General features: G+C 47.7%; 1 protein-coding gene across 24 annotated transcripts in view; it reads left to right on the forward strand.

Moving 5' to 3' along the window:
• KCNMA1 (potassium calcium-activated channel subfamily M alpha 1) overlaps positions 1 to 24,438 on the forward strand; it is a 762,662-nt gene that overhangs the window by 214,295 nt on the left and 523,929 nt on the right. For all 24 annotated transcript variants that reach the window (XM_050803364.1, XM_050803365.1, XM_050803369.1 and 21 more), the window contains exon 2: positions 15,216 to 15,377. In XM_050803364.1, coding sequence (XP_050659321.1) covers positions 15,216 to 15,377 — 162 coding nt within the window. The remainder of the gene's footprint in view (positions 1 to 15,215; positions 15,378 to 24,438) is intronic.

The raw sequence follows: 24,438 nt of genomic DNA on the forward strand, positions 1-24,438 counted from the left end.
AACTCCCTCCTCATGTGACCTTCATGCCAGCCCCCCTAGTGCCACCCCACCTCAGTGCAGTAGCCGAGTAGTAACAGAGGGGCAGCCTATTTCCCTCTGTCCAGGGGAGATTGTGGGTCCTCAGGTGAGAGTGTGGCGGCACTAACAACAGCCTAGTCACAATTCATTAGTAAGCTTGGCATTCAGGTTACTGACATTTTTGCAAACTGCACTTTCTAACAATTACCCGCTGGTTAAAATCTGTATTTGTAGAAGGAGGCCAGTCTGAAAAGGAATGAGGGGAGGAACGACTTCCCCTGGAGAAGTCTGAATGGGGTGGCCCTCTCTTCTAAAAGAAAGGTGTGTGCCTTTTGAGATTTCAATTACTGAGCCACTTTTATCGGGAGCTCTTCAATTATTTATACTGGGTGTGTTGCAAGTAGATTCACCAATTTAGAAAGTTGGGGGGAAGAGGGGACATAGTAGGAAGGAGGCCCCCATGTATGTAAGTGTGTGGGCAAGTCCTTTTGGCTTCCTCTTGGCTCTTTTTCTGGATCAGACTTCATCGTAGGGCTGGACCAGCCACTTTGTCAAGGGTATCCTCCTCACTGAGGTCTGGAGATGGGGACAGGGTGTGGATGCCCCTGGGTGTAGGGAACCGACGCTTCCAGACACTCGGTGAGCTCTGTCTGGGTGGAAAACCTCATCAGAAGCCAGATTGAATCGCACCAGTTTCTAAGACATTCCTCAACCATGTTAGGCAAAAGAGTCCCCCACTGACAAGCTGGGGTAGAAGGAAACCTGATATAATTTTGGAAAAAACCTTACTTGAGAAAGAAGGTTCTCACAGCTGCCGAGCCTCTCTCAACGTCCAGCATTGGAGGGGTCCCAGGCCATGGAGAGAAGATTGATGGGTCGAGGAGAGCCAAGTAGAGAGTTGAGGCTTTGCAGGGCCAGGCGCTTGCCATCCTTAACTCCCACTAGGGATCGAGAAGGAAAAGGAGAAGGAGTTCTCTGAATCCATTGGAAAAAGAAGTCCTGTCTCCTTTCCCTGGGCTGTTGAATTGTTGTTTTCATTTCACATTAGCAACTGCTCTGGACTCTCTTGTGTTTGGCTGCTGTGTTGGAGACCTAGATCCAAACTAGGGTGTGTGGGAACCCAGGGACATAGAGGCTGAAGTTTTGGAACCCAGCCAGTTCTTCCAAGGGGTGAGGTCAGAGGCAGAGTCCAGGGAGCAGGGCAGCTCCGGGAGCCTGGTCCCTCAGACTGGGCTGTGTTCGGAGCAGTAGGTCCTGACCACCACTGTATGCCTGGTAACCTGGCCTTCTTTCTGCCTCCCAAAGTCTGTCTGTCTTGCTAGCCCTTGGTTTCCTGAATGGGGGTCATCTTACTTGTGGGGAAAGGCTGTGTGATGACCTAATTGCAACAGCTCTTTTGACCCGAAGCCAAACCCTATCCAAGTTCAGCAAATGGAAGAAGCAGGAACATGTTCAGTTGGTGAGGTCTATAGGCACAGACTGGATTAGGTCCTAAATCACGGTGGAAATTTTCCTGGCACGGGACAAATCCTTTTGTAAACAAGAACATTCATCTTTCTTTTGACTGACATGCCTGGTGGGGCATGTGCCTCTCAGAAGCTCCATGTCATCTGATCTCATTTGGGATTTGGTGTTTGTATTTGAAAATGTAGCTGCCCTAAGGAACAGCAGTTAGGAGCCAACCCCCAGTTTAAGCTTCAAGTCATGGAAACTGGCCTGGTTTACCCGGATGTCAGTGATGCCTGGGAAAGCTCTTGCTTTTACAATGCCCACTGACCAGAGATTTAATTTACTCAATTGGTACGTGTCTGTTAAGCACTTTGCTGTATGCCAAATACTTTGGGTATAAAAAGTATATAGGCCTTGCCTTCAAGGATTGTCCAGGCTAATTGGGGCAATGCAACATGCATGGATCAAAAGACAGCTAAGTACCTGTTCCATGTGGAATTAGGGGAGCAGATGTGGGCACTGGAGACAGGACAGGGAGAGTTTCAGGGAGATCTAGCCAGGAAGGAGAACTTCACTGCACCTCTGGGATTTGATCAGGGAGGATAAAGATGGGTGGGGAGCAATGGGGAGAGCATCCCAGGAGTGGGGACAGCCAGCACAGAGGTGTGGCAGTCAAGAGGACCGAGTCATAGCTGAGAAGTCAAGTGGGAGAGCAGGTCAGTGATGAGTGGGGAGGGCAGCCAGCAGCCTCAGCTCCAGGCCTTGAAGATCAGGCCTTGAGGAGTTTGACTTCTGTGCTTTGGGCAGTGTGGACTTGGCAGGATTTTGAGATTCCAGAAGATATGAGCGAAGTGTAAAAAAAAGCAGGACAGAACAAAAAACAGGATTTGTTCATTTATTCTTTCAGTGCCCTGTGAAATGCTCACTGTGTGCTAGGTGCTATTCAGGCTCTGAGGATGTGGAGTGGGCAAATGCGGCAGACTCTGCCCTGACTGCTAGAGAATAAGCACAGGTGTGTGATGAAGACAGTAGTGGTGGGAAGCAAAGAACAGCTGCGAAGGGGATGACCATGTTCCCTTCCATGTGGGGCACTGGGCTGTGACTTTGCTCTCAGGTTACTCATCTTTTTACTCCAAATTGCTTGGAGTCCTCTGTTGACTCCAAAGGGAGTATTCAACCATAAAAAATGCATCCTATCTGCTATCTGCGGGTGAATTCTTTCTTCCCAGTTGCCCCTTGGGTGGTGGCTTGGGGCCACAGTAATACTTGTAGTGTTTCCAGGAAGGTTGTTATAGTTCTGTGCATTTCCTACAGTAGTGGTAGTGAGGACATCAGATGCCAGGAGCTTGGGCGGTTGGTATGGCCCCGAGCTCTGAAAATACTTGCCTTCCCCTTTCCCCTGTTGTGTGGGCCAGCGGCTTGCAGAGCTCCTCCATCCCTAAGAGACCGTGCCTCCATCCCTCAGACCCTACCTTTCCTGGCCCCAAGGCTGTCTCTGGCTAGCATGACAGACATACCCTGGGTCCCTGAAGTCTGAAAGCCGTATTTTTGGAGGGGGACCTGGCCACTATGAGTGTGGAATATTGGGGCCTTAAATTTCCTGCCTGTAGAATGAGGCATTTGGACTAGGGGAGGGGTTCCCAGACTTTTTGTGGGATAATCAATGAATTTTTACAAAACAGAATATCACAAGGCCACCAGCTTTTTATTTTGACAAGCAAAAACATGAAAAAGAAACTGTCAGATGCCAGCTCTGCCACCATTGTCATTTCATTAAAAGGACATGTTAATACCCAACAAAGGAGTGACGACATAATGTCAAAGGAAAGGACAGTTCTTCCCGGGAGAGGCCCGTCATCAGTCGTCTTCCACTGCCACACACAGTGCGCCGTACTGAGGCTTTTCATTCCATACTGCATCAAGGGCAGCACTGCCCTGTGGCCATGCAGGACCCATGGGAACAGAGCACCTGTGAGCCACCTGTAGGAGCCTTTGCTGTGAAGCATGAGGCTCTTTGGGGGCTGGATCCTCCTCTTGGTCTACAGAATGGCAATGGGCTCCCTCTGGTAAAAGTTAACTTGGCATGAAGATTTCTGCCTTTTTTGATGAATATGAGAGTTTGGGATTTCCTGCGTGTCTTGGTTATGTATATCCCAGTCTGCACTGAGGAGAAATAAATGTAATTTTTGCCTTCCTGCTGGGCCCCTGCCACAGTTTTCTTGTCTGGGCAGGTCTTGAGCTGAGCTTCTGGGGCAGGATGGGCTGCCCTGCAGACTGGCAGCTGTCTCCGAGTCTCTGATGGACAGCAGGCTGTCTTGGACCTGGCCAGGGTCATCCTGGCTGAGGACTCTACTAATCCAGTTCAAAGTCTCTATGGCTCTGATAGTGGATTCTGGACTGTCATATATATTTTCCCATTTTATTAAGCTATTTGAAGGAGGAGATTGTTATTTTACAAATATGGCGTATTGGCTAGGATGTATGTATTAGCCCTGAAAGTTTGGAGGCTGCCTTACTAATTTTAGGCAGCATATGTGGCCATTTGAGAACATATCTAATGTCTAATGGGCCATTGTATTCCCAGGTGGGATCCCCCTCCCCTAGCCCATTTCTCCAACTCTCTGTCCATACATAGCGGATTATAAGTGAATTTAGATGTCTGTACTACAGGATTTTCTTATTTAGGAGCCATAGGTTGTGAGATGGTTGTTTCAGTAGTAGTAGTAAACAGAATTTTATACGGAGATTCCATCTCCGTTCTTGTACATTGGACCTATCCCAAGACAGTGTGGAATAGAAAGAAAAATATGGCCTTCAGACTTCGAATGGACTAGATTGAAATTTCAGCTCTGCCACTTACAAGATGGGCAATCTTGGAAAATTATCCAACCTCTCTGAGCCTCATGACATTCCTACCTTGTGGCCAGGCATGGTGGCTTACACCTGCCATCCCAGCACCTTGGGAGGCTGAGGTGGGCAGATCACTTGAGGTCAGGAGTTCCAGACCAGCCTATCCAACGTGTTGAAACCCCGTCTTACTAGAAAATACAACAACAACAAAAAATTAGCTGAGCACGTTGGTGGGTGCCTGTAATCCCAGCTACTTAGGAGGCTGAGGAGGAGAATCTCTTGAACACGGGAGGCAGAGGCTGCAGTGAGCCGAGATCGCATCACTGCACCCCAGCACCTCATCCTGGGTGACAGAGCGAGACTCTGTCTCAAAAAAAAAAAAAAAAAAAAAAACATTCCTATCTTGCAGGCTTTTTGTGAAGATTAAGTTGGTGTAAAATCACCAAGGACAGAACACAGTAGATGCAAGAGGGGATCAGTGATCTCCTGAGGGCCAGTTGACCCCCTTGGTCCTCAGGCGATGGGAGAGCAGCTTTGAACCTGGCTCTGAGAAGGGCTGAAAAGGAACCTGTCCTCCTGCAGCAATTCCCAGGGGAGGGAAATGATGCCCCATTGACTTGCCCAGGGTTACAGAGTTGAGACAGTGCGTGCAAAGCAAAGGACTTAATGATCCAGGCCTCCAGGTCGGGCAGTTTAGAGCTGGACAGACCTTGGGGAGCATTTACATGGCCGTCTGCATTTGAGACAAGGAAACTTGAGGTATAAGATGGTAAGGACTTGTTAAAGATTTCCTGGCCTTTTTCTGCCATGAAGACTTGCAAAGATTGTTCAAGTAATTGTTCACACCCAGCGCAGGGGTGCTTCTAAGAGCGAGAATCTGGACAGTGCACCCAGAAAGCAATGGCTAAAAATGCCTTGATGGTGGAGCACTGTATATAGGTCCAGCCAAGACACCCAGTAGACTCACCGGGCTTTCTGACAGCTCAGAGCAGTCGGTTAGTTCCAGCTTCTTTTTAAGTTCCTGTTGCCTGAACCTGTGGACAGTGTGTGCCTTCCCTAAAGGTGCAGCCCACAGTTAGCAAACACAGTAGCTGCTAGGTGAATTCATCAGTGCAAATGTCTTAAGCCCTGCTGGTGCAGGGTCTCCGGGGCGCAGAGGGGGAGAAGTGATGGCAGCCAGGGAGAGCTTGGACTATGGAACTTCCCAGGGGTAGAAGTGAACTCTACCACTCCTGACACCAGCTCCAGGAAAGACCTGGGTCCCCTGCTGCCCTATTTCTCTGGCCTTTGAGTCTCAGAGTAACCACCTCCTCCATCCTCTCCCTTTGCAGAACTCTTGCCATGAAAACCCCAGCTGGTGGTGCCCAGGCTATGCTTGATTTGCTTGAGCTGCTTTGGGTAATCTGCCTAATACCCTAATATGCGGGATTATTGGTACCTGGGAGGATGCCCGTGGCTGGGACACCCACCCAGGAGGTTAAAGAGGTTGCTGGGTGGATTTCCTTTGTGTTTGGTGTGGGAGGGGGGACATGGAAGACCCAGCCCCAGCACTGGGGGCTGGTGAAAACCTGAGGCGAAGGAGAGGACAGCAGCCTGTGGGGAGGGACCAGCAGCCCTAGGGCTTCCTAAGGTATTGAGGTTCAGACACTTCTGGATCTTAGGCCACACTGTGTCACAGGATGTCATAGTTATTGTCATGAAATAAAGCATTTTTTAAAAACCTAACATGGGGCTGGGCGAGGTGGCTCACTCCTGTAAATCCTAGCACTTTGGGAGGCCGAGGTGGGTTTGATCACTTGAGGTCAGAAGTTTGAGACCAGCCTGGACAACATGGTGAAACCCTGTCTGCACTGAAAATACAAAAATTAGTCAGGCATGATGACACATGCCTGTAATCCCAGCTACTAGGGAGGCTGAGGCACAAGAAACACTTGAACCTGGGAGGCAGAAATTGCAGTGAGCTGAGATCATGCTACTGTACTCCAACCTGGGCAACAGAGTGAGACTCCTTTTCGAAAAAAAAAAAAAAAAAATGCTAACATGAGCCTGTGGATTTTTACTCAGGGGATTTCTAAAGTTTCCCCCCAGAAAATCCCTTCACTCAGATGCTGTCTAGCACAGAACCATAATAGGTGAAACTGCTCAATACAGAGACACTTTTATTTCCATGGGGTCCAGGGCCCTGCCTCCTTTGCCTTCCCTTGGTAACCAGCCCCCCGCCGGGGCACCTCACAATACTGGGCTTCAAGGTACAGAAAACTGTGGATTTAACTCACCACCCCCTCTCATCTCCCAGATAGGGACTCTTCTCAGAGAGGTTCGGTGGCTGGCCCAGGCCACACAGCCTGTTCCTGGCTTCATAGCTTCTGGTCCAGAAGGCTTCCTCCTGCCCCCATCCTCTGGCAGGAGAGAAGGAGCCCTTCTGCATTGTGCCCAGCTGAGGACAGCTGCATGTGGGGCTGCCGGGTCAGTTTCAACAGATGAGACGGGACCGGGCAATGGAGCGGCCAGGGAGAGGGTGGGGTGGGGCTCCTGGCAGATGGAATGAGTAACTCAGAGCACAGTCCATCAATGCAGGCTCAGGGGAAAAGGCCTTCTGATGTTGACCAGGAAAATTTGAGGACAAAGGGGCTGTGAGGCATGAGGCCCTTCCTTCTCCCATAGCCCTCTGGGGGTCAAGCATCCTGGGACTATCCCATGGTACCAGGGAGCTGGGCAGAACATCCAGCTTCCAGGGATGAGAGGGGCTTCCCGACCCCTACTCTGGTCCCAAAAGGGCTAGGGGAGATGGTTTTGTGCTAACCTGATCTCCCCTGTTCCCTGTCAGAACGCTACCTCCCACTCAGGTGCGTCAGGCCCTGCAGAGCTCGGCCTCTTAGCGCTGGAGACCGCTGGGCAGACTCCAAGGATACGCCTGGCGAGGGAGGAAGCCAAATCTTCCTTCAGCAGCGTCTGCATAGAGAACCATGGCTCTTAGCAGGAGGGCTTCACAGCCCGTCAGCTTGGCCACGCTCATTTCCGATGTGATGCTCTGCTCCATGAAGGGTGATTTATGGTTCTGGGCAGGTTCTTGGCAGAGAAAGGAACTGTGTTTCTCTGTCCTTGATGGAACTGCCCTCCATAGGCACAGGGCCCTGGGAGAAGGGTTGCGATGGTACAAGCAGTACCCAGAAGTGGGATGAATCGAGTGCTCTTCATGTTAATAAACCTTTCGTGGGCACTATGCAGCAGCCGATAATCCTTGTATATGCATTCTCCCATCTGCTCCTCACACTGTTCCCGGGAGGACAGCAGGACGGGTACACATCCCTTTTTGGCATCAGACAGCTGGATTTAAATTCGCACTGTGTCTTCCTGGGCCAGCTACTTAACCTCTCATCTGTCAATGGAGGACATTAATTCCAACCTCATAGAGTTACTATGATCATGCTAAAAAACATTAGTCAATCGTATAATTGTTATTAGTAGTACTATTTATTAGTAATATTGTCTATTCCAGATTGCGCATGGTAAGAACTGACTTTCCATTTGCTGTAGCTGTCCTCCCTCCTCTCCTCCTTCCCACCCTCCCTTCCCTCCCACCCACCAAGATGTGTCAGGTGCTTACTCTGAGCTCACAGGGATTCACTGTTGAAGATACAGCCATAAATGAAACAGACATGGTGAAACCCCATCTCTACTAAAAATGCAAAAACTAAACGGGTGTGGTGGCACATGCCTGTGATCCTAGCTACTCAGGAGGCTGAGGCAGGAGAATTGCTTGAACCCAGGAGGCAGAGGTTGCAGTGAACTGAGATCACGCCATTACACTCCAGCCTGGGTGACAGAGCAAGACTCTGTCTAAAACAAAACAAAACAAAACAAAACAAAAAGAAACAGACAAAAACTCTTTCCCTCATGCAGCTTGCAGACAGTACACAATGATGAAGTAAAGGAAGCAGGTGGCTTACTCTGGAGAAGAGAGCACAGACAGGGAGAGGTTGGGATGCGGTGAAGTGTCATTTCCAGTAGGGTGGTCAGGGAAGAGCTCACGGACAAGGTGAGGATGCAAACCAAAACTCGACAGAAATGAGGGTGCAGCCACGGGGATCTCTAGAGCAGAGGCAGAGGCCAGCACAGACGGCCCTGAGACAGGACTGGGTCTGGAATGTCCTGGCAGCACGAGGAGGCCATTGCGTCTGGAATGGAGCTAGTAAGCGGCAGACTCGCAGGACATGAGTGGGGCTGATTGGGTGTGAAGACTGTCGCTTGTCCTCTGAATGGGCCAAGAAGCCATAGGAGGGTGTCGAGTACAACAATGACATGATTTCAGTTACATTTTTGAAGAAGTATTTTTCTTCCCAGATGGTCTTTGCCTAAACGATTTCCCAGATCCTGGGTGAGGAACCAGTGTCCGAAAAACTGACATGTAGTTAAACCCGAGGCAGACTTGGAACTTCAGGGCTCGGACCTTCGCAGGCAGCAGGGAGGGGCCTGGGATCCCCTCAAGGCAGGCCCAGCCAGCTTCTCACGCCTGACGCAGTCGTCCAGCAGGTGTGGTGCCTGCAGTGACCTTGGTGCCTGGTTCAGCTTGACAGCTTGACAGGTGTCAGGAGTGTGCCTTGGGGTGAGAGAGTCCAATCGGGTGAGAGCAGGTGTGGCAGCAGCTCACACTGTCAGGGAGGGTGTGCCCAGCATGGCAGGTCACCTGTTGAGACTTGGCAATTAGACATCCTGTTGGGGTGCAGAGTGACAACGGGGGCCCTGCCTTGCAAGTTGCAGCTTGGTAGGAATCTGAGTGTTGAGCCCTGCGTTCTGCGAGGCCTCTGGCTTTGTGGCACAGGGACTTCTTTCTCCAGAGCAGCCCTGCTTCCTGCCCAGAACCAGAGGACAGTGACTCCACTTGCCTGCCCTTTGTAAAACATTGCTTTCAGAAAGGCCGTGCTCTATTACCAGATTAGGGCTCCTGCAAGAATCAGGCAGAGTGACAAGGCAGGACTCATCCCTGTTCATAGAAGAGAATATGGAGGGTTTGAGGAATGACATAATGTGCTGGAGGCCACCCAGAAAAGCTGGACTTGGTCTAGAGTATCTTTTGATTTTCATAGCTCTTCTTGCCACACCACAGACCTGAAAGTCCCAGTATACTGGGTCTAATTCAGCAAGGACGAGAGACAGAGACAGCCAAATCTGAGGGTCGGGGCTGTGGGGTCCTAGGATTAGCACAAGCTTGCTCTCCTGTGCTAGACCAGAGCAGCTGTCATGGCTGGGGAAGGCTGGGCCCTTTGAAGGCAAGCAGGATCGGTCCTTGTCGTGACCCTCATACCTGAACTCAGTACCAGGCCAGGTGGAGCCTTCTGCCAGTCCTAGGAACACCCTGAACTCCAGGTTCCAGGATGGAGCAGCAGAGTGACTGTGTCACTTGGGCTAGATTTGGAGCAATTGTCTTATCCAGGAGACAACAAGAGATAAGATAAACAGAGCAGCTGGGGCTTGCTTCCTGGCCCGGTGGCCACCTGGCTGGGCTGGGTGGCCCTGAGCTTGTGGCTTTCCCTCCAGGCCTCAGTTTTCTCATCTGTACACTGCATGCGTGGTAGTTGGGTGGCGGTGGGGATCCTCAGGAATTGCTAAGGTCCCTTCTCAAGCTTTGGTCTTTGATCTTGTGATTCAGCGGGAAATGCCCAGACCCAACAGATGAGGTTTGTATCTTGAGCACTAGGTGATGGGGTCTAGTCGGGCCCTTGGCCCCAGGTGACATAGGAAGGGTGAGGCCCTCTGTGGCCATGTCAACAGAAAGTCATCATAGGGAACACCACTAAAGGGAATGGGGAGAAGGCATAGAAAGGGGTGAGGGTGTAAGGCTGGGCACAGCCCTGTGAGAGGTTGCCTGGTAGGGTGGATGTCAGGAGGGGACTGCGGCCACTCTGCTTTCTGGCATTCCCTGCCTCCTGTGCCTGCACTCTTGCTCTGAATCCCTCCCCACCCTCTGATGTGGGCATTGAGATTAGATGTCACTGTTGCCACTGAGAGGCAGCTGTGGCCTGCTTTACACAAGGCTCTGGTGGGGAGACAGGGCAGGGTTGGAGGCAGATCAACAGAGTGGCCTCCAGTGCAAGGCCAAACACCTTTCTCAGGGAGTGGCCAAGGGCAGGGGGAGGGCTCCTGCAGGACCTCCTCTTTTTGAGATGGCCTTCCCACCCGATGGCCCCACCTCTCATTTTTCTCCCTGTCCTTCCCTCAATGTTCTTCTCTTTTCCCAAGGCATCTTTTCTTCCATTTCAGAAGATCTGGTGGCCTGTCCTCCTGAAGCTGGGGTAGCTGGAGGCTGCAGCCAGTGGGGTTTCTCTCCCTTAAACACACACACATATGCACACACGCATATGTGAGCACACGCACATGCTCACACATGCACACACACATGTGTGAGCACACACACACACACATATGCACACACGCATGCATGTGTGAGCACAAGCACACACTCACACATATGCATACACACACATGTACACACACGGGTGTGAGCACACACACATGCACACACACATGCACACACACAGTGATTTCCTGACTGACATCAGGCTGCCCCTACTCAGAACTGCTTCCTGCATAAGGACTGGGTCCTCTGCAGTGAGAGGTGGAAGGTTTGGGTGTGGCTGGATATCCCCTTTACCATTTGGAACAAACCATTTTTTCCCCTGTGAGGCAATGTCCTGTGGGGACAGGAGCAAGAGCAGAATGCTGGGACTCAGGAGGCAGCCTCTCCCTGGTCCTCAGCCTCCTCATCTTAAAAATGGGAGGTTGATCTAATGGGGCTTCAAGTCAGAAGGGATCTGAGATGTCACTCGGTCTAGGGTCCACCCTGTGTGGGAACCCCTGCCCCAGCTGTCCTGGGTGATGGTCACACAGCACCTACTAGAAGCTCTGCAGGAGTCACAGCACCTTACCTTCTAGGGGCTGCTTACTCATTGGAGGATAACAGTGTTAGAACCTGCACTCCCTTATCCTCAATTCTGTGATTATTTATTAAAGGTTCACTCTGGCCAGTGTGCCTCCCAGGGCCACTGGTTGATGAAAGCAGTGCAGCTTCAACGGATTACCCTTAGAGGCCCCAGCCCCATCAGTGGGTGCTTCATCAGGGCAGCCATAACCGCTGTGTGCCCAGGACTGTGCCAAGCTTCAGCTTCCCCACCACCTTAATGAGGTGGCACGTTTGTCCCCATCTTACACGGAGGAGGCTGAGGCTCAAGGGTTGATGGGCCACAGTCATCAGCTTGGAAGTTCTGGAGCAGGTACAAGCCCAGGTGGGCTCTCTGCTTCCAGCCTGAGCTCTCAGGCTCTGCGCCTTTTTCTGAGAAATACCAGCTCTTAGTCACCCTGTCTGTAAAATGGAAATAATTTCACTTGCCTGTTGGATGTATTATAAGGTTTAAGCAAGATAATGCATAGAGAACACTTAATTCTTAGGTGCTGGCACCTAGTTCTGGCTTGTTCAATGGTGACCAACACTCTTATAGTGGACTCTGCCCCTGCATGTTCCCAGCAAGGCTACTGAACCTTCTCTGCTCCTTTTTCTTTGGAACATGGAGTTATAATGCCTGCTCCCCATAAGGGGTGCTTTGGCCACAGTGAAGTCAGTGGTGGAGAGAGGGGCCTCTTCCTCCAGGCACAAGATCTGTGGCTAGGCTGGTGGCTAGCCTGGCCAGCAGGCATCAGGCTTTAAATAGCTCCCCCATCACTCCTCCCAGTCCTGCTTCCCACACATGGTAATTAAGCTCACAACATCTAGTGTAAGCAAATAATAACAAGGGCATTATCTCCCTTTAGTCTGTGTTTTTCCTTGCCTATCATAAAGTAATTAAAATAATGAATGCCTTGTAAAACAATAGGTAAGAGGGCTGGCGAAATAGCATTATCTGCCACATACCTCTTGTGCTGTGAATTACTGATGCAGTTAACCACTGTGACTGGAGGGCCCCCTGCCTCCCAGCCTTTTTCACGTTGATTTCTCCTCTCCAGGGTCTACCAAGGGGCTCTGGAACTTGGGCCCCCAGGACTGAGAAGCAGGGAACTAGCCTTCCAGGTCCCCACGTGGTGGCCAGGGATCAGTTCAGAAACATCCTGGGAGGCATGACTCAAAAGGAAACACTAGAGCCTCAGATGTGAGGACCATCTCCCTGTCCTCCTCTTTTCCCCACCCCTCCACCAATGTCCAGTATTGAAACAAGCAGGTGGTTCTGTCCCTGGGTGAAGGAGGAGGCCAGGAGAGAGCTGGGGGTGAAGATCCGTGTCTCATTTCAGCAGTCACTGAGCCATACCAGGGTGGTCAGGAGCTGTGGTCCCAAAAGTGGGCTCCCAAGGCCAGCAGCATCAGCAGTGCCTGACATCTTGTTTAAAATGTAGATTCTGGGATGGGCCCGGCACACTGTGTTTCAACAAGCCCTCTGGTGTGCTTACGATGCCTGCTCATTTGTGAGAACCATTGCTTTATGGTGTCAGTGGCATGAGATGAAGCAAGGGGTGCTGGGATCATTGCTTGAACCTGTATTTTGTGCTGTTGGGCACTGTTTAATCCTGACAATGCCTGAGGGGCTGGCAGTACTGTCCCCATCTTATGGAGGAGGTTCCACAGCGGTGGGAGAGCTGGATTTTTTCCCTGAATCTACACCTTCAGTTGCCATGGCTGCTCCTGTATCAGGGCCTCCCCCTCCTCCTAAATACCCTCCTGTTCAGAGTCTCACAGGACAGAGGCTCAAGGACCAGGGCAAGACCTAACAGATCCTATCTGAGGCTGGCCTGGGAGGCTTGGGCAGCAGGTCCCACACATGTCAGTGGGCAGCCCCCAAATACATCTGCCCTGTGGCCTCCCCCTCCCAGGTCTTATCTTGGATCATTCTATCTCCGTGGAGCTTAACACATTTGGAAAGAAAATATTAGCATCCAGGGCTGCAGGTCTGGCTTCTCTCTTCCCCAGCTTCCCTTCCCTGAGCCACAGGCAGCCAGAGGGAGAGAAGGGGGAATTGGGAGCAGCTCCCTGCCTGCCATGGCCAAGTCCCCAAGAGGATGGCTCACCAGTGTGCCCTCCCCACCTGCCTCCCATGTGCCTGACCTCCCTCTGGCTCGCCCCCTTTGTCACTGCAGACAAAGCTTTTCACCTTTCACCTCTGTCTTTGGTTCTTCCCCTTATTCCAAATCACAATGATCCCCAGTGTGACTTTGCCTTGGGAATTAATTCCAGAGTTTTAAATGATGAACATAATTTGCTGGCATCTTTTTAAACATCTTCATCTGCAGTAATAATTGCAGTGGGTGTTTGTGTTGGGGTCCAGTTAAATGTACATTGTTAGATAAATAATGAGTAAGGTTTTAGTATAAGTATGTCTCAGTTAGTATTTGGAATATACTTACACTAAAAAGTTATTTGTTGTTTATCTGAAATTTAAATTTTACTGGGTATCCCGTATTTTATCTGGCAACACTAAACCTAGCCTCTGTAGCCAATGAGGGGCTGATACTCATAGCCCTTTCTAGTCATTCATTCATGGTTATTGAGCCAACTCTGTGCTCACCAAGGATTGGGCACCAAGGATGCAGCAGTGGGGGAGGCAGACAGTAAGTGAAAGAAGTAAATGAATTAAAATGAATTATTAAGTATATTAGAGGTTTTAAGTGCTATGGAGAAAAATAAAGCAGAAAAGTGCTATTGGAAAGAAAGTGTTGCAAATTTAAACAGGTGGCCAGGGAAGACTTCCTTGAAAAGGAGATATTTGAGCAAAGACTTAAGGGAGCAGGCCATAAGTCTCTGTGGGAGAAGAGTATTCTAGGCAGAACACTCACTGTGTGCAAAGGTTTACAATTTAGGTCACTATGTGGGGCTCAGTTATCTGATGAGATCAGCCTTGTTTCCTCAAGCACATTTTAAGCCACTGAAAGGCTCTGGTGTGGATTTCAGGCACAGCTGGATCCGGGTGTTCAAATGATGACATCAATAGTCTATTACTTTTACTTTTCTCTGTGGTGGCTTCATTCTCAGAGAAGGATGACTTTTCCTATTCTTTCCTGCAAATGTTCCATGCTTGAGTCTTATTGGCTTGACATGGATCATGTGATTATTCATGGCCCAATTGCTGTTGTCAGGGGGTAGAAAGGACTCTACTGTTGGAGCCAATGGCAGGCCATCTGTCCCCTTTGAACCACATAGACTGACAGGAAGAGATAATAATTTTCCTAAAGGAAAGTGGGGGTGCTGCTGTGAAAAGGCGCAGAGAGGTTAGGTAGGCAAAGACCACAGGACATCTCCCACACTTTTCTCCTCCCTCCTCAGCATGCCCAAATCTTAGACAGGTTGCCTTTCCTCTTGCTTTGGTATTTTTTTTTTCCCTTTAAAATGGCAGGAGACCAGAAATTTGGGAAGCTGAGGTGGGCAGATCACTTGAGGTCAGGAGTTCAAGAACAGCCTGGCCAACATGGTGAAACCCCGTCTCTACTAAAAATACAACAATTAGCTGAGCGTGGTGGCGCTTGCCTGTAATCCCAGCTACTCAGGAGGCTGAGGCATGAGAATTGCTTGCACGTGGTGGGTGGAGGTTGCAGAGAGCTGAGATCGTGCCACTGCACTCCAGCTTGGGTGACAGAGTGAGACTTCATCTCAAAAAACAAAATAAAATAAAGTAAAATAATACCATCCTTCTTTGTTTCACTAAGATATTTTAAGAGGAAATAAAGAAAATATTCTTTTTAAAATAAAGACTTTAAAAAATTCAAAGGCATAATTTATCCCTTTTGCTATACTCCTGTACCTTTAAGCCAGTTTCCACCTCAGCTGGGGACCCCTTGGGGCTCTGGCTCTTTATGGGCAGGGCATGTTATTTAAATTCTGTTGTTCCCTATGTCTCAACTCTTGCTCTCTTTGTTGCCAGGAGGCCCAGAAGATTAACAATGGCTCAAGCCAGGCGGATGGCACTCTGAAACCAGTGGATGAAAAAGAGGAGGCAGTGGCCGCCGAGGTCGGCTGGATGACCTCCGTGAAGGACTGGGCGGGGGTGATGATATCCGCCCAGACACTGACTGGCAGAGTCCTGGTGAGTTTCCACCCACTTCTCACACTAGAAGGCCTTTCTCTCTGGGCCAAGATGGCTTTGCTTATGAGACATGATGTTCCCCAGGGTCTTCTGCAGGAGGCTGGCTATTGGGAGGTGGGGGTGAGCAGCAAGTGCTCCCGCGTGGTCATAGAGGAGAGGCTGGGTTCCTCCTCGTGTACAGTGGTTTGTGGGGGGATTTGCAGGGAGTGGGATTTGCAGAGGAGAAGGGTTGTTGGGAGGATGTAGCACATTTCCTCTGCTAATAAGCACACACCCACACACACACACACACCCTCCATCATCTTGGAGAGGAGAAGAGGGTTAAGAAGACATACCAGAAACTTATGGAAGGGTTACAAATGCGGGGATCCCAAGGAGTGCTGAGTGAGTGTGTGTGTGTGTTTGGTGGCCTTCAGGGGATGTTCTTCTTGTCCTGTGGTAGCCCGTAGGGACCCCCTCTTGGAGCAGTTTCCTAATTTTCTGCAATGTGTGAGCTGGGCCCTGTGCATGGTGGAAATCGGTCATCCTGATGGTGGGTGCATCAGCAGCCCACCTGAGGCTGCCTGGCCCTTGTACCCGGAGCTCACTTGTGTGCCCTTTTCTGATGAAGTTGTCTCCTAGGCCCACCTGCAACCAGGGCTGATTCTGCCCCTTCTCTGTGCATTTCCAGTGTCTCTCTGATCTGCTTACATGAAGCTTGGTTTCACTGGCTGACCTCATGAGCCCTTGGTTTTTGTCAAGGATCATTACTGGGACAGGCTTATAGTGACCAACCATCCCAGTTTGCCTGAGACTGAGGGGTACATGAGACATGAGTCTTTCAGTGCAAAAACTGGGAAAGTCCTGGGCAAACAGGGATGAATTGGTCACCATAGCCAGGCCCATGCTCTGGGAAAGCCCTGCCCTGTGGCTTTCTTTCTTGGGTCTGCTCTGGGTCAGGAGTTTCCGTGAGAAGAATGTTGCATTTGGAGTGATTTCTCATTGTGATTCTGGAAGCTGCTTTGTTTGGGGCACCTGTCCTGGCTTGAAGCTAGGGCTCAGTCAAGAGTCATTTTGCTCATAGATGGAAGGAGTAGGGACATCCTGAGACCTGGGTGGCTCAAAGACCAGGCAGGGGCACTGGAAAACAGTCATTATCTCTGAGTCTCATGGCAAAAACTCAGCGAGGAGGTGATTGTAGATGGAGGGAGGTGGTGAGAATTTCACTTCTCAGAATGCTTCTTGGGGAGAACTCAGTGTTATGTGTGGGATCAATATCACACACACTTTTGCGGGAAGGAGTGAGAGAATGAACGTGGTGCTTGAGTAAGGAAAGGTGCTGGCCACACAGCCTTCAAGAAGGACAGGTTCTGTTCACCGAGGGATCTGCTGTGAGCTGTGTGCTGAAGAGTCTGGATATGAAACCATGGCTGATGTCAATTGATGGCAAAATGGAAAGAGGGGACATTTAAAGTTGGAGTTTTGGAGGAGGAGAGAGAAACCGGTGAGGTCAGTGGCTGCTTGGAGGAAGGCAGAGAAGGAGACAATTCAGTCTGGTGTGACCCAGGAGGGACAGTGTCTAGTGGGGACTTGGAGGTGCCTCGCTGTTGGCTGCGCTGTGTAACAGCACCTCTATCTCTCCTCCTGCCTCTTCAATGAAGTCTCCATTGCTCTTTCATGCTTAAAGAGGAGTGGATTCTGCATTGAAAACTTAGAGAGGTTGAATTCTGAGTCTGGGTATTCATGGGGACAAAATGGAGGTAGTGTATTCTATATGTATGGTGGTGATAGTGAATGGGGAGCAGTAGACTGTTTGGTTGCACAAATGTGACACTTGTTCCTTCCATGTGGCCATTATAGACAGGTCTAATTTTCTTCATCATCATTGCCAAGAGTTACTGAACACTAATTCTGGGCCAAGCATATTTGTTTCAGCTCTGGAGAAAACAAGGAAGGATTCTGACTCTATTGCACCCTGTATGGACGCTATCGAAGGGATGCATGGAGGATAAGTGCTATGAGTACAAACACGGTGTGCACATGTGGGGTGTGGGGAGGGGCTGTAGGGGAAAGTAGGGCTGATCAGAAAAGCCTTCATAGGGAGGAAAGCCTTTGAACTAAAACTCCCATTTCAAGATGAACTGCTTTATGGTGGGAAGATATCAAAAATAAAAACATATCCAAACTTAAACACAAGAAAATGACCCCTAGGTGGGCTGGAATTTGTGAAGAATGCCTAATAAGACAGAATGCATTTGCAGTGAGCTTTTAAGTGTGAGTTAGGATCTTGAGAATCAAAGGAGAGGAAAGCCCTCAAAGTGAGGAGCAGGAAAAGCAGAGAAGGAGCCTGGTGCTCTGGGGAATAGGGGGTGCAGACCCCAAAGTCTGGGGAAGTGTCCTGGAGACAGCCTGGTGGGGCTTTAAAGGCCATGCTACAGAATTTTTGGGCCGGGCGCAGTGGCTCACGGCTGTAATCACAGCACTTTGAGAGGCCGAGGTGGGTGGATCACGAGGTCGGGAGATTGAGACCATCCTGGCTAACACGGTGAACCCCCGTCTTTACTAAAAACATAAAAAATTAGCTGGGCATGGTGGCGGGTGCCTGTAGTCCCAGCTACTCCGGAGACTGAGGCAGGAGAATGGTGCGGACCCAGGAGGAGGAGCTTGCAGTGAGCCAAGATCACACCACTGTACTCCAGCCTAGGCGACAGAGCGAGACTTCATCTCAAAAAAAAAAAAAAAAAAAAAAAAAAAAAAAAAAGAATTTTTGAGGCAGGGGTGTTGTGCAGAGAGAGCTGGGGGACAAATAGAGACTGAATGGGTGAGGCTGGAGCTTGGAGGCTATAGGACAAGTTAGGGCAGCGAGCTACTGTTTTAGTGATGGCAAGGGAGCAGATTCCTGCTGTGGTCCTGGTGAGGCACGGTCTGCACTGACACCAAGCAGAAGATGCAGGTAGTCCATGCAGGTGATATTGTGGAATTGGAACTCACAGGGCCAAGCACACCCAGTGGCCACCTTGATACTCTCCTGGCAATCACACTGTTGAACGCCTCTTGTGAGCCAGGCACTGTCCTAGCCTTATATGTTATGATCAGTTTGTAGGGGAAGGACGATGTCGTATTTTTTCCATATCTCCTTATTGCTGTTGTATGGCAGGGGTTCATTACAAGAAAACAGGCCAATCTGATTGGTGAATTCATTTCTGTTTTACAGTTGAGAAAATCAAGATAGAGCAAGGGCAATTATTTGTCTAAAAACATTCAGCTTTGAGTGACAGAGCCAGGCTAGTACCTGCCAGCTCCCTGTCTCCCAGGCTGGTGCTCCTTTTGTGTCATTCCTTCCCAGTCGAAGATAATGCCTTTTCTTTTCTAAGCCACTGCCAGCTGTCACTTTGGCTGTGACATTTTGACATTACCGTCTTTTAGCCAATTTGGTCCTGAGGATGCTTGGCCTGCTTGTTTTAACATTTGCATGTAGAAGCATGGTCCACTCAGGCCTCTCTGCCTGAGCCTGCCCAAGGTGCCAGCTGCTCTCTGAAGGTCTCCTTGAGAAAATCCTGCCCAGGCTGCCGGGGCCATGCCGAGCAAGTGGGACCCGCTGCACAGAGAGCAGGCATCTCAGAGCTCCAGGCGGTATCCTGAGAATAGGCCTGCCCTTTAGGAGCAGGCAGGTCCCTGCATTGAACAAAGAACAGATTTCACAATTAAGTAATGGCGGGCAAGAGAAAGCAGTACTGCCTGTTCAGAACCCAAAGCTGTGTTTGCCTTGAGCCGTCCAAATGTTTATCTCTGCAACAATGGGACCAAAGCAAGACCAGACAGCTGGCTATTCAGTTTCCCTTTTCAATTTTTAATTTGTTTTCCTTGATGCACGCTCAGGAGCTTGGCCTCCTCATCTGGGCCACTATCTCACCTGTCTAATTGTCACAGGTGAGAATCTCGAAGCTGGGACATCATGAATAAGGTCCAGCTGGGGAAGAATTTGCCAATACAACCTCAGAATATCTGTAGGATCTCCCAGACGAGCACATCCGTTATTCGCTAAGTGTTTACTGCTCATGTGTACCTGGCACTGTTCGAGGCACTGGGCATAAAGCAGTGAGCAACAGAGATCCAGGTGTGAATTATGTATATTGATAAACTAGATTTAAGGATGCAGAGCTCAGTTTGAGAAATGACAAATGATAATTGCCATTCACCAGTGCTTTTTATAGTCAACGCCTGGAGCCTGATTATCCACATGATAAAAATTCCTTGACCCCAAGGCTCCAGATCTCAGAATAGCCTGTCTTTGCCTCCTCTCTCACCCTGGCACCTAGGCTCAACTGGCCAAAAACAGCAGGACTGGACAGAGCCTTCTTTTGGAGCACATGGCTGAGGGCTTCTACATTAAAGTCAATGCCAGGCTGTCAAGGGTACTGCTTCCTTTAGTTTTTTTCTTAATTAAACAAATGTTTATTTTCTGATTATAAAAGTCATATATGTTTGCTTTTTTTAAAAAAAAATTTGAAACGTACTGGAAGAAGTGCTGATAAATTCCACTGTGGGATTTGGAATTGGCTCACGTGGAGGGAAATTTGGATATAGCAGTCAATGTCGTTAGGATTTCTCTCAACCATTTGGGTGTCGTTGAGGACTTTGTTCACTGCATCTCACGTTACCCGCTTTATGCACAGACTCATGGGATAAATAGTGTTTTGCTCCAGAGATGGTTGTGGTTTTCCTGGTGAACATCCAATGAACATGCTAAATCGAGAAAGGGATCATGTCTCTCAGTGGTGGCTGCTCAGAGCCAAGTCGGTGGCTTATGGAAAATACAGAGCGGCTCAGGTTTGCGCTCTGTGTCTTTGCACCCCTGCCCTGGCTTGTCTTTGTCATCTCTCCTCTCATTTTCCCTTTGCCCTACTTTTCTTACTCCTATTTGAAATTTACATGTATGCAGTTATGTCAGGTACATACATTTTTGTCAGGTAAATTAAATCCTTCTAAGAATAAGGTGGTTTCTGAATAAAGAGGGCAAGAAACATGGAGTAGGCTTTAGTATAGTTTGGTTGTACTGTATAGAATCATAAGCCAAAATCAATAGGGATAGTCAAGTTCAGGATTGGTAAGTTTTTCTGTAAAAGGCCAAATAGTAAATATTCTAGGCTTGCAGACCATGTGGCCTCCATGACTCAACCCTGCCTCAGTAGTTTGAAAGCAGCCACAAACAGCCTTGGTGTGACTTTGTTCCAATAAAACTTTATAGAATGGGAGAAAATATTTGTAAACAATGCATTCAACAAGGGCCTGATGTCCAGAATTCACGAGGAACTTAAAAAACTCAACAACAAAAATCACCAAATGACATTTAAAAGTGGGCAAAAGATATGAATAGTCATTTTTCAAAAGAAGACATACGAACGGCCAACAAGCATATGAAAAAAATACTCAACATCTCTAATCATCAGAGACATGCAAATTAAAACCACAATTAGATATCATCTCATCCCGGCCAGAATGGCTATTATTGAAAAGACAAAAAATAACGGATGTTGGTGAGGATGTGGAGAAAAGGGATCACTTATGTGGAAATGTAAATTAATACAACCTGTATGAAAAAGAGTACAGAAATTTCTCAAAGAACTAAAAACAGAACTTCCATTTGATCCAGCATTTCCACTAATTGGTACCTACCTACAGGAAAATAAATCATTATATAAAAAAGATACCTGAACTCCTGTGTTTATCACAACACTACTCACAATAGCAAAGCTATGGAATCAACCTAAGGGTCTATCAATGGATGATTAAATAAAGAAAACATTTGTGTGTGTGTGTATATATATATACACACACACATATATATACACACACGTATATATCACATTATATATGTGTATATATATAACATTTATATATACATAAACTTACACAATAAAATACTATTCGGCCATAAAAAAAGATTGAAATCATGTCTTTTGCAGCAACATGGATGGAACTAGAGACCATTATCTTAAGTGGAACAACTCAGAAACAAAGTCAAATACCACATGTTCTCATGAATAAGTGGGAGCTAAACAGTGTGTACACATAGACAGAGAGTGGAATAGTAGTCAATGGAGACTCAGAATGATGGAAGGGTGGCAGGTGGCGGTGAGTGATGAGAAATTATTTAATGGATGCAATGCACACTGTTTGGATGATGGTTACACTAAAGCCCAGACTTCACCACTGTGCAAAATATCCATGTAACAAAACTGCACTTGTACCCCTTACATATATACAAATAAACTGTATTTATAGAAATAGAGGGTAGAAAAAACAGTTGACTAGAAGGAATAAGTTCCAGCATGTGATAGTACAATAGGGAGATTATAGTTAACAGTAATTTACTGTACATCTCAAAATAGTAAGAAAAGAATTAGAATGTTTCCAACACAAAGATAAATGTTTGAGGTGATGGTTGTCTGTTACCCTGATCTAATCGTTATACAAAATATTACATGCACCCCCCTAAAATATGTACACTATTATATGTCAATACAACGTTTTAAAAAAAGAAACAGGTGGTGAGCCAGATTTGTTTCACACACCATAGTTTGCTGACTCAGTCTAATTTATCCCCTTGTTTTATACATAAAGAAATTGAAAGGCTGGGGCTGGAGGCGAAGAGATTCTCTAAGGTCGAGTAGCAAGAGTGTCACACTCTTTGTAAGGGGGAGCGTTACAGACTCAGTGATAAACACATAAATGTAAATACAGGCACATGTACATACTCTCACTATCCACATCATCACTTGGTTTCTGCATGTTCATATTCATTTCCATGTTGATCTCACAGCAACTGTCTCCCTAGGGAAACTATGTCCTGTGGCCAAAGACAGCCTCATCTCAACGTGGGAGCGACATCTACACTGCCTGAACTTTACCTCAACCCCCTGACAGATTCAATGTTTTGTATGTCTCTTCAAAGACTGGTCTTGCCAAAATAGCTACCAGCTCCTGAGCAAAGCTAGAGAGAGCCCTTAGAATCACTCTTTGTAGTTACTTTCCCCATAGTCCTATGCTGTTACATTTGTGTATTGCTCTAGGAAGCTTACACAGCTAATTCTATGAACTGAAAGTATATGCTACTTGCTTGAATGTATACAGGATGATTTATCGATGTAAGAAGAAAGAAAAATATTTATCCCCCTAAATATGCTGCATGTGTGGCATTTTACATTAACGTTATATACATAGCCTGAACCATTTCATCTTTGTCTCCAAAGGCCTGAAAGAAAATATGTGTCAAATATGCCTTTCAAATAGGAATAATCCTATTGGTTTAATAGAGTTAAATAGATGTACGTTCACTGGGGTGCTGTTTGCACATGAAATTAGACTGGTTGAACCCAGTGGGAGTACACATGGGCACACACATAATCAAATATATCACATTCATTGCATTCACTACTATTAGGTGCCCTATGGAGCTTGTGACATTTCCCATCAGTATCCTCTACTTTTCTTTCTCAGTGGTGCCTGGTGGCAAATTCACACACTCTCTCTCTCTCTCTCTCTCTCTCTCTCTCTCCCTCCCTCTCTCCCCTCTCATCTATGCCCCAGCTTTTATTATATTTTTGGCAAGTCTATGTAAAATTCTTACATCATTGGCCAATTCCTTGTGTAACAAAAAGACTAGCGGTTTCACAGGGCTGTACTTTTAGTAAGAATGCCCCATAGTGGATAGATATGTCCTTCTCTCTGCTATTGGGAATCAGTTGGAGTTTTATTTGCATTGTTTTAACACTCCTAAGGGAGGCTTCTGTTTAAAGGAATCATATGATAATTTCCTTCCAGGACTTAATAATGGTTCTGTGTTTCATCCCATGCTTAGATACCGAAATCACATTATGGGTATCAGTCAAAAAGTCAAAGAAGATACCTTCTCTTTTTATTATTAAATATGAAATTTTGTCTTTATCCAATGAAAGATACACTAGATTTGCACTAGATTTGTTATTTGTGACTCAACATCATTTATCCAGATGGGAAAACATAAGTCAGAGAAGTAATTGAATTGAGCAGTCTCCCCTGACAGGTAGTGAGCTGCCTGTTACTAGAAATATTCAAAGAGCAGCAGGATTGCATTTCATGGTGCTGTTGCTGACAGTTGGTTAGACTTTATCCTCATTGCTTTAATTAGGTTCCACAGAACACTAGACCGACGAATTGTTCTCGGATAAAAATGGTTCCCTGGGAACTTGGACAGACTTCATTTCTCATCCCCCTCCTTGAGATTGCCAGTGCATATCAACATATAAATACTTACAGAAGTCCTGCAGTCAGAAAGCGGAAAGGCTCTGTTTTGCCCAGCATTTCCCATTTTCATTTCACTGCGGAATCCTTTCCCCATGTAATACCTGTGGGCATCACATAGCACTCACTTTGGGAAACATTTAATTAGCCCAGGGATCAGTTAGTTATAGCCTGTGGGACAGTCTGGCTCACTGCCTCTTTTGTGTGGTTCATAAGCTAAGAATGGTTTTTACATTTTTTAATTTTTTTTTTAGAGACAAGGTTTCACTTGATTGCTCAGGCTGGAGTGTATTGGTGCAGTCATAGCTCCCTGCAGCCTCAAACTCTTGGGCTCAAGTGATCCTTCTGCCTCAGCCTCCCTGAGTAGCTGGGATTACAGATGCATGCCACCATGACCTGCTATGTTTTTTAAAAATTTTTTGTACTGATGGGGTTCTGTTGTGTTGCCTAGGCTGGTCTTGAACCCCTGGGCCCAGGCGATCCTCTCACCTTGACCTCCCAAAGTGCTGGGATTTACAGATGTGAGCCACCGTACCTGGCCTTAATGGTTATTTTTTAAAAATCAAAATAAGTATATTTTGTGACATGTGAAACTATATGAAATTCAAATTTCAGTGTCCATAAACAAAGTTTCATTGGAATACAGCCATGCTCACTCATTTACGTATCGTCTGTGGCTGCTTCCGTAACAAGCTACAAAGGCAGAGTTGAGTAGTATCCGGAGTCCAGAACACCCACCAGCCTAAAATAATTACCATCTGTCCCTGTAAAGAAACAATTGCCACTCCCTGTATGCCTG

This window comes from Macaca thibetana, chromosome 9, assembly GCF_024542745.1.
Source record: "Macaca thibetana thibetana isolate TM-01 chromosome 9, ASM2454274v1, whole genome shotgun sequence".
NCBI classification, from domain to species: Eukaryota; Metazoa; Chordata; class Mammalia; order Primates; family Cercopithecidae; genus Macaca; species Macaca thibetana.